At 49.0% G+C, this 10,000-nt stretch overlaps 1 protein-coding gene across 1 annotated transcript in view; it reads right to left on the bottom strand.

Moving 5' to 3' along the window:
* Positions 1-10,000, bottom strand: part of immp2l (inner mitochondrial membrane peptidase subunit 2) — a 123,538-nt gene that overhangs the window by 12,020 nt on the left and 101,518 nt on the right. Inside the window, exon 4 of the mRNA XM_078283193.1 lies at positions 6,712-6,777. Within this exon, the coding sequence (XP_078139319.1) occupies positions 6,712-6,777 (66 nt within the window). The remainder of the gene's footprint in view (positions 1-6,711; positions 6,778-10,000) is intronic.

The following is a 10,000-nucleotide window of genomic DNA, read 5'->3' as shown; positions in this document are numbered from 1 at the left end:
GTCTGTCTGTCTGTCTGTCTGTCTGTCTGTCTGTCTGCCTGTCTGTCTGTCTGTCTGTCTGCCTGTCTGTCTGCCTGTCTGTCTGTCTGTCTGTCTGTCTGTCTGTCTGTCTGCCTGTCTGTCTGTCTGTCTCTCTGTCTGTCTGCCTGTCTGTCTGTCTGTCTGCCTGTCTGTCTCTCTCTCTGTCTGTCTGCCTGTCTGTCTGTCTGCCTGTCTGTCTCTCTGTCTGTCTGCCTGTCTGTCTGTCTGTCTGCCTGTCTGTCTCTCTCTCTGTCTGTCTGCCTGTCTGTCTGTCTGTCTGTCTGTCTGTCTGTCTGCCTGTCTGTCTGTCTGTCTCTCTGTCTGTCTGCCTGTCTGTCTGTCTGTCTGTCTGTCTGTCTCTCTGTCTGTCTGTCTGTCTCTCTGTCTCCCTGTCTGTCTCTCTGTCTGTCTGCCTGTCTGTCTGTCTCTCTGTCTGTCTGCCTGTCTGTCTGTCTGTCTGCCTGTCTGTCTGTCTGTCTGTCTGTCTGTCTGTCTGTCTGCCTGTCTGTCTGTCTGTCTCTCTGTCTGTCTGCCTGTCTGTCTGTCTGTCTGCCTGTCTGTCTCTCTCTCTGTCTGTCTGCCTGTCTGTCTGTCTGTCTGTCTGCCTGTCTGTCTGTCTGTCTGTCTGCCTGTCTGTCTGCCTGTCTGTCTGTCTGTCTGTCTGCCTGTCTGTCTGTCTGTCTGCCTGTCTGTCTGTCTGTCTGTCTGTCTGTCTGTCTGTCTGCCTGTCTGTCTGTCTGTCTCTCTGTCTGTCTGCCTGTCTGTCTGTCTGTCTGCCTGTCTGTCTCTCTCTCTGTCTGTCTGCCTGTCTGTCTGTCTGTCTGTCTGTCTGTCTGTCTGCCTGTCTGTCTGTCTGTCTGTCTGTCTGCCTGTCTGTCTGTCTGTCTGCCTGTCTGTCTGTCTCTGCCTCACATACAGAAATATTGATTTGGACGCAGCAGCTGAATTTATTGACTCACAAAAAACAAGTTGGGACGTTTTGCAGGAATCAAAAGGTTAGAGTGAATATGACACCGACTCTCTGCTGCTTGACTGTAAAATCTTTACTGAATAAACTTTATTTAAATTTTTCTTTCAGCAGGTCAGTTCTGCTGAGACAGAACAACAGAAAACCTCCTGCTCACTGTGACACTGTCAGATCTCAGGAGAGTTTCCCTCCTGAGTGATGAGGGTTAGAGGAAGCAGTAACTGGTCCTCTTCACATCGTCATGGCAACAGCTTCCATGCTGACAAACCGCTGCATCACAACTTCCTGTGGCAACTTTCTTTTGGTGACTTATTGACAAACCAGTCCAACAAATACAACAAAACAACAGAATTGTAATGGTTACTAGCACTAGATACATAATGTAATAACATTATGCAAATGAGGTGATGACTGCCAAGAAATGACATCAGAGGAGAAACTGAAGCTGAAACTCGAAGAGGAAACTTCAGGTGAAGACCTTGCAGTCTTCCTCTAGTTCAGATCAGGAGTGAGAGCATGTTGCAGGATGTGGAGCGACTGAAGACCAGAGCCGACAACAGGAAGTTGTGATGCACCTGGTACTCAGTGTGGAGGCTGTTACCATGACGACGTGGAAAGGGCCTGTTGGCATCGCGTCACTTTGTCCCTTCAGTTTGTGGCTTCAGTCAGGAAGCTGAACTCCTGGATCAGTAACAGGTTTCTGTAGACTGTTCATTTACAGACACAAAGCTGCTGAGAAGACAGAAGAACTGCTGCAGAGGGAGGAACCAGAGGAACCAGAGGAACCGGAGGAACCAGAGGAACCAGAGGAACCGGAGGAACCAGAGGAACCGGAGGAACCGGAGGAGCCAGAGGAACCGGAGGAACCAGAGGAACCAGAGGAACCAGATGAACCAGAGGAACCGGAGGAACCAGAGGAACCAGAGGAACCGGAGGAGCCAGAGGAACCGGAGGAACCAGAGGAACCAGAGGAACTGGAGGAGCCAGAGGAACCAGAGGAACCAGAGGAACCAGAGGAGCCAGAGGAACCAGAGGAACCAGAAGAGACAGAGGAACCAGAAGAGACAGAGGAACCAGAGGAGCCAGAGGAGCCAGAGGAACCAGAGGAACCAGAAGAGACAGAGGAACCAGAGGAGCCAGAGGAACCAGAGGAGCCAGAGGAACCAGAAGAGACAGAGGAACCAGAGGAACCAGAAGAGACAGAGGAGCCAGAGGAACCAGAGGAGCCAGAGGAACCAGAGGAGCCAGAGGAACCAGAGGAACCAGAGGAACCAGAAGAGACAGAGGAGCCAGAGGAACCAGAGAAGCCAGAGGAACCAGAGGAGCCACAGGAACCAGAGGAACCAGAGGAACCAGAAGAGACAGAGGAGCCAGAGGAACCAGAGGAGCCAGAGGAACCAGAGGAACCAGAGGAGCCAGAGGAGCCAGAGGAACCAGAGGAACCGGAGGAACCAGAGGAACCAGAGGAACCGGAGGAGCCAGAGGAACCGGAGGAACCAGAGGAGCCAGAGGAACCAGAGGAACCAGAGGAACCAGAGGAGCCAGAGGAACCAGAGGAACCAGAAGAGACAGAGGAACCAGAAGAGACAGAGGAACCAGAGGAGCCAGAGGAGCCAGAGGAACCAGAGGAACCAGAAGAGACAGAGGAACCAGAGGAGCCAGAGGAACCAGAGGAGCCAGAGGAACCAGAAGAGACAGAGGAACCAGAGGAACCAGAAGAGACAGAGGAGCCAGAGGAACCAGAGGAGCCAGAGGAACCAGAGGAACCAGAGGAACCAGAGGAACCAGAAGAGACAGAGGAGCCAGAGGAACCAGAGAAGCCAGAGGAACCAGAGGAGCCACAGGAACCAGAGGAACCAGAGGAACCAGAAGAGACAGAGGAGCCAGAGGAACCAGAGGAGCCAGAGGAACCAGAGGAACCAGAGGAGCCAGAGGAGCCAGAGGAACCAGAAGAGACAGAGGAACCAGAGGAACCAGAGGAACCAGAGGAACCAGAGGCCTAAAAACACAGAGCGAAAAATCTCTGTAACATTCCTGTAGTATTACCATAGGGCCTTGAGACATGTCAACACTTGACAGCCTCTGTGGGCTGTCGTCGGGCTTCAAACCAATCAAATCGCTCTAGGGGCGGAGCCTGCTGCTGCTCACCTGTGTTTCCTACCAGCAGCAGAACATTCCCCATTTTCTCATCTTCCTCTGAACTTCCACCAGCAGCTTCCTCTTCCACCACTCCTGACTACTGAAACTATACATTTCTCTCTCCCATAATGCATCACACGCTGTCGGCCATGTTTGATAAATCAAACGTAAACATCCGTCCCGTCTCTGTTTCGGAGCTGGGAAGCTGCAGGTTCATCCACTCAGTCTGATGTGGAGACAGAAGCCAGTCTGGAGTTTCATCTGGTTTTATCGTCAGAGCAGCTGAACTGAAACAGGAGACTTGTTTCTACTGGACAGAGAGCGGAGGCGTGTCGTGTCCTGAGCCAATCAAACGGCTGCTCTGGATCCACATGGTCTCTGACCTGAAGTTCTCCACACCTCCGTTAGTTTGAGACGGAGGTGTGGAGGAGTGACAAGAGTCTTCATCTGGCTCAGAGTGTAAGAGGTTCAGAGGCTGTGTTAAACATTCATACTGCTCCTTACACACACACACACACACACACACGCGCACACACGCGCACACACACACACACACACACACACACACACACACACACACACACACACACACACCTTCCTCTCATCAGTCTTAGCAGCGGCTGATGAAAGTTGCAGCAGTTTGAAAGCAGTTTAATGAGGCAGAGGCTGACAGCAACTGACAGCTACAGACTGGAACAACAGGTAAACTGACCTGAGAGTGTGTGAGTGTGTGTGTGTGTGTGTGTGAGAGAGAGAGTTTGCTTGTTCTTTTATACATTTCTTTCATATTTTTTTAATGTGTTTAATGTGCCTTCTATTGCTGTAAAGCACTTTGAGCTGCATGCTGTGTATGAAAGGTGTTATACAAATAAAGGTTATTATTATTATTATTATTATTATAATTATTATTATTATTATTAATAATAATAATAAAATGTAGTGATATAAGTGTGTTTGGAGGTTTTGGTGGTCAGTGATTTTAGATGCAGGAAGTTTTCAGTAGCTGAAGGACAGACTGGAACACCTTGGCTTCTCTAATAACTAAATAACTAAATAATAATTATCTCTAATAACTAAATAATAATTCTCTCTAATAACTGAACCCAGTCTGATGATCAGCTCCTGAGCTTCAGTCTCTCAGCAGAGCCGCCGGCCGGCCGTCTCAAACCAAAACGCTGCAGTTTGTTTCCTCATGAGGACGCAGTGTGACCTGCTGCTGCGGGACGTCCAGGGAACAGCAGGGCTCACACTCTGCACTTGTGATCCACACACACACACACACACACACACACACAGGAAAAACCACTATCTGCTAGTTACATTTAAGATGTTCTTAATGACAGTTCAAACACAATTTGAGACCAATTTCAACCCAAAATGTATCTTGAAGAGTGAAAGCGCGGCAGCAGAGTCACACGGGTCTGAGCAGCAGGCAGATTCCTCCTCAGCAGCAGCAGGCTGAGAAAAAGCTTCTTTTTATGACGTCTCAAACTGCATTTAACACTCGAACACAACATTTATTGGTGTTTCAAATAAAACTTGAATTTATAGAACTCTATTAAAGCCAAAGACTTCTTAAGGAACTGCAGGCACCAAACACTCAGGACAGCATGAAGACCGGCCGGACGATGAAGAGGAGGAAGACCGACTCTGAACCGACTGGATGCTTTCCGGCGGTCCAGCGAGTCTTAAAGTGTCGTAACAGAACATGGATGTTCCTGTATGATCTGTCAGTATGTGTTTTGTTTTTCAGCTTGAGTGTGAGATGAGCAGCTGCTGCTTCACATGTTGCTTCATGACGCTGCACACAAACCTTCAGCCATTTGTTCTTCTGCTGTTTTCTCAGATCGGCTTCAGATCTCCGTCCACACGGTCCAGTCCACACAGAGGAGCTACGCTCATTAACTGGACGGAGTCACATGTTGCAGCGGAGCGGTGAGGAGAAAAGATCTGAGCAGATGAAGAGTGAAGAGCAACCAGCCGCTCAGTGAAGGTTTCAGGTTCGCTCCCAGCTGCTCAGCCAACACAGATACTGAAGACATTCATCTGCTGGCACTGAATATGGATTTAAAATGATTTTACTACAAGCTAAAGTCATTTACAAGCTTCCAACGAAAAAACAGTTCAGCAGAACTGTAACCACAGAAACGTAAACAAATCCAGTCAGATTGCCTTCAGCCTCTAACGCCTCGTACACAACTCATCTGTCAGTCTGACGCGTCTGAACCCTCAACGCAGTCTCTCCGCCCGGCGGTTCGTACGGCAGAGTGTCCTGAGGGAAGATGGAGGAAGATGGAGGAAGATGGGGGAAGATGGAGGAAGATGGGGGAAGATGGAGGAAGATGGAGGAAGATGGGGGAAGATGGGGGAAGATGGGGGAAGATGGGGGAAGATGGGGGAAGATGGAAGAAGATGGGGGAAGATGGAGGAAGATGGAGGAAGATGGGGGAAGATGGGGGAAGATGGAGCAGCGCCTCGTACACAAGTCAAAGTCTTGTTTGGTTATGTTGTATGTATGTATCAAAAAAGATTAATTTATTTAAAACATACATTGTTTACTAGTTGCTATGCCAACCATCAGTTCTGGTTGAAAACAACAGATCTGACGCTCTGCTGCCAACGCATATTTTCACATTTTTCGAAGTCTCCGTCTCTCTGAACAGATCCTCTGTCCACAGGGAGGCGCTGTGCTGCTGTCACTGAGCTGCTCCTCTGACCCGACTGGTTTCCGGCGGAGCCGACAGAACCTGCGTGCGTCAGCTGTGTGCGAGGCGTAAGCAGCGATCTAAAGTTTGTTTTAATGTGAATAAATAAAGTTGTCTTGTAAAAATCTTCCATGTGTTGAACCTCGTTAGCTGAGTGTTTGTCTGCAGTAACGACTTTCTGCCACCAGGCGGAGAAACTTCAACTGAGCAGACATCGACTAAATTCAGCGAACTTCGAGTGATGTGAATGACAGTCCGCTGTTTCACATCTTTCACACGGACCTCAGGATGCCTTCATTGGCCAGTCAGAATTGAGTATTCAACCAAGCCGTGTAATAAATTGTATTAGTTCAGGGGAATTGATGCGTCTATATAACTTAGCCTGCAGAAGCTACAGCAGCTTACTGCTCCTCTTCAAAACTTTAACTGAGCGCAGAGCGACACCAGACCAGAAGAGCTGTGATTGGCCGCTCGGTGTCTCCTCTTCCTGTATGGGTGGCTGTGGGCCGACAGTGAAGACAACATGGAGCAGATGAAGAGAGACGAGCTGAGGAGGTTCAGATGTTCATCTGGACGACAGCTCATCTCCCGATTATAAAGACACCAGATGAACTAAAATATTCACAATGTGAGTTTCAGTACGACTTCTTCTGTGGTGTCTGCTGTGTGAACAAAGCTCCACGCTGCCATCTAGTGTTTGCTGCTCGACATCAGAATCACCAGCAGAACTAGAAATGCTCGCTCCGCTGTAGAAACCTGTGGCAAAGCTACGGTGGTATGTTGATGCAGAAGTATAATTTACCCTTTACTTTATTAGTATTTGTTAGAGTCTGTCTGATCAGTAGTGACTAGTCTCTGTGGGGGGGGGCTGCTTCCTACCTGATGAAGTCTCCCTCCAGGCCGATGACCCGCTTGATGATCTTCTGCTGGGGGTTCCTGGGCGACCTGAGGACAGGAACAGGAACACATGAGAGTCTGAACAGGCTCTGCAGCCTGACCCGCTCTGCCTCTGCTTGTGTATTCACAGCCAGTCTGAGCCTGAATCACTCCTCATTCATCTGCTCTCTCCTCTCTGCTACCTGATGCTATCATCTCTGATGTTTTAACAAGCGCTTAAAACTCCTGATACGGCGGCAGTTTGCTCCTCCTGTCTGCGGAGCGACGGACTTCTGACAGGAATCGATCTCTCAACCTCTTTCAACTCGACTCAAACGCCTGACTCAACCCACTGCAACTCTGACAGACCAGACTGTCTGAACGCATTTAACACAAAACCAACACTGTGAAGCTGACATCAGCTCATACATGTATAACTATAGGAACATACAGTATGTATAGTGCAGGCTCATATCTCTGCTGTCATGTGGAAACCTCGTTTCAACTTCAGTTGACGGGTTGAAGCTGCCAGTTTGGGCTGGAAGCTGTTTGGCTGATGACGAAACTCTTCAAAACTCTGTTGGATCAACTTTAAAATGCAGCTGGTCAGACTGAGATCAAGGCTGTTCTGCTCACTTCTTTAGAAGTTCACATTTTGGAGATACGAGTTTTCACCCGACAGCAACGATATGGTTTCTTACAGCCTGATCTCCTGAAATTTTGTGAAAAAAGCATGAACTCAAATAGATGGTCTGTGCATGAAAAGTGAGAGAAATACGTTTTCCCAGTGTGAACCGGTTCCATGAAGGAGACACGACTAGAAACAGGGAGCAGAGTCACATGGAAGCAGCTCAGTGGACAGTCAGGTGTTGTGGTCGGGTTCGACTCCCGGTCAGGAAGATCTGTAGTGTGACTGAAGTTTCCCAAACCTTAACCAAGTTGTTTTAGTTTCCTAAACTGAACCTTTAGCTGGAAATGTCGTGTCCAGTTCATGTTTCATGAGTCCAGTTCATGGTGGAGGAACACAATCTTTTGTTATACTGTAATCTGATACCTGTTTGTATTTGTTTTATCTTTGTCTCAGTTTGCTCTTGAACTGTTTTCATCTCGGGACGTTCAGGCCGTTCTTTCAGAAACTCAAGTCACACGGAGCAGAAAACACAAAGCAGCCAGCAACAGAAACAAAACACACTGAAAACACATTGAAAACAAGTAGAAAACAAGTAGAAAGGCCTGTGCTGATAAAACAGGTCATGTGTGACTGGACCTACAGAACGACTTGCAGCCAAGTCTCAGTTAAGATTTCCAGATTTTTCTGTGGAACTAACAGCCTGTGATTTAAAGATTTATCAATACTGCTGTGAAAATCTGATCAAAACGTCTCGATCAATAGAATCAGTTCAGGTTAACAACTTCTCATAGACAACCAGTGTAGTATTGATCAAATCTACAACCAATCTGTAATCAACCAAACTGCATCGTATCATCATAGTATCTGAAGCTGAGACTGCAGCATCACAGCAGCCGGACACTGATTGGTCAGCTGGATGACTGACAGGTACAATGTCAATGTAAACTGTGGGAGAATCCAGCAGAAACACACACACACACACACACACACACACACACACACGCACACACACAGTATTTGCCTCCTCCTCTCGTTGCCGTGGGGACACAGGAGATCATGACTGACTGACAGCTTGCTGAGCCAATCTCATCCACCAGAAGCCCAAGAGCTGAACACTGATTGGCCGGTCTCTGGGGAGCTAGTATCAATGTGTGTATTAGTGTGTATCTGTGTGTGTGTGTGTGTGTGTGTGTGATGGATGATCTGCTCTCTAACAGCAGAGGAGAAGAAGAAGGATGGAGGAACGACAAACACAACCTATCATTCACTCTCAGGGTCTCTCTCTCTCTCCCTCTCTCTCTCTTCCCCTCACACACACACACACACACACACACACACACACACACACACACACACATACACAGAACCCCTCATTCACTCTCAGTATCTCTCTCCCTTTCGCTCTCTCTCTCCCTCCCTTTCATTCTCTCTCTCTCTCTCCTTTTCACTATCAGTGTCTCTCTCTCTCTCACACACACACACACACACACACACACACATTCACAGCGGAGGAGGATTCATCGCTACCCATCCCTTCCTCTCCTTTTCCCTCTCTCACACACTCACATACACACACACACAGAGACGCCTCACTCTCTCTCTCCCTCCCTCCCTCTCTCTCTCTCTCTCTCTCTCTCTCTCTCTCTGTGTCTCTCACTCGCTCACTCTCTGTCGCTGTGGAAAGGAAAGAGAGAAGACATTTGTTCTTGGAGATACTCGCGGAAAACAGGAAAATAGCTGCTGCTGCACGTTAACATGCAGCGCTGCGTGCCTTAAATAACACACACACACACACACACACACACACACACACACACTGCTGCAGCCATGCCAGGAATACCTGCTGAATATCTGCTGCTGCATGGGATGTGATGGAGATTGCTGCTACCGGTGAGTGTTACATCGCTGTATGACTGTGTGTGTGTGTGTGTGTGTGTGTGTGTGTGTGTGTGTGTGTTGGGAGGACTGCGGTAGTCCTTGAGCGGTGGCGGCTCAGCCTGCGGTTCTGACAGCTGAGGGGAATCAGAAACAGGCTGGGGGTTTTGTCGCAGGTTTGGAGCCGCAGCTCTCCGCCGCCTCGTCACACGTTCCTGCACTCGTTTCTCCTCTCGTTTCTCCTCTCGTTCTGTCGGTTCTGTCGTTTGTTTTTCCTTTAAAGGAGAGGAAATTGTCTGTCTGGTCGGAGTCAGTGTCGCTCCACAGGTTCAGACCTGGAGACAGACTGAGGCAGAGCGGTGCGACAGGAGGCTGCTTCACCTTTAATTAGACAGATCAGAGAGAGAGAGACAGGAAAGATTCAGAGAGAGAGAGAGAGAGACAGAGATGGAGAGAGAGAGAGGGAGAGGGAGAGAGAGAGAGAGAGAGAGAGAGAGGGAGAGAGAGAGAGAGAGAGAGAGGGGGATGACGTGCGGAGGTCCTGGGCCGGATCTGAACCCGGGGCATGGTGTTTGGTGTTTCCGCGGCGCCTCAGCCGCCGGGACGAGACGCGACGAGGCAGAATGTTAACGAGGTGAAAGAGTCAGAGCTTAACGAAGCATCTTCAGAGCCGAGAGACAGAGAGATGGAGAGACAGAGAGAGAGAGAGAGAGAGAGAGAGAGAGAGAGAGAGAGACGGAGAGACAGAGAGACACCGGACCGCTGTCCACAGAGAGGAGATGAGCA

This window comes from Centroberyx gerrardi, chromosome 4 (genome assembly GCF_048128805.1).
Source record: "Centroberyx gerrardi isolate f3 chromosome 4, fCenGer3.hap1.cur.20231027, whole genome shotgun sequence".
NCBI classification, from domain to species: Eukaryota; Metazoa; Chordata; class Actinopteri; order Beryciformes; family Berycidae; genus Centroberyx; species Centroberyx gerrardi.
Note: the sequence above shows the minus strand (reverse complement) of the source record. Positions and strands in the feature narration are given on the sequence as shown.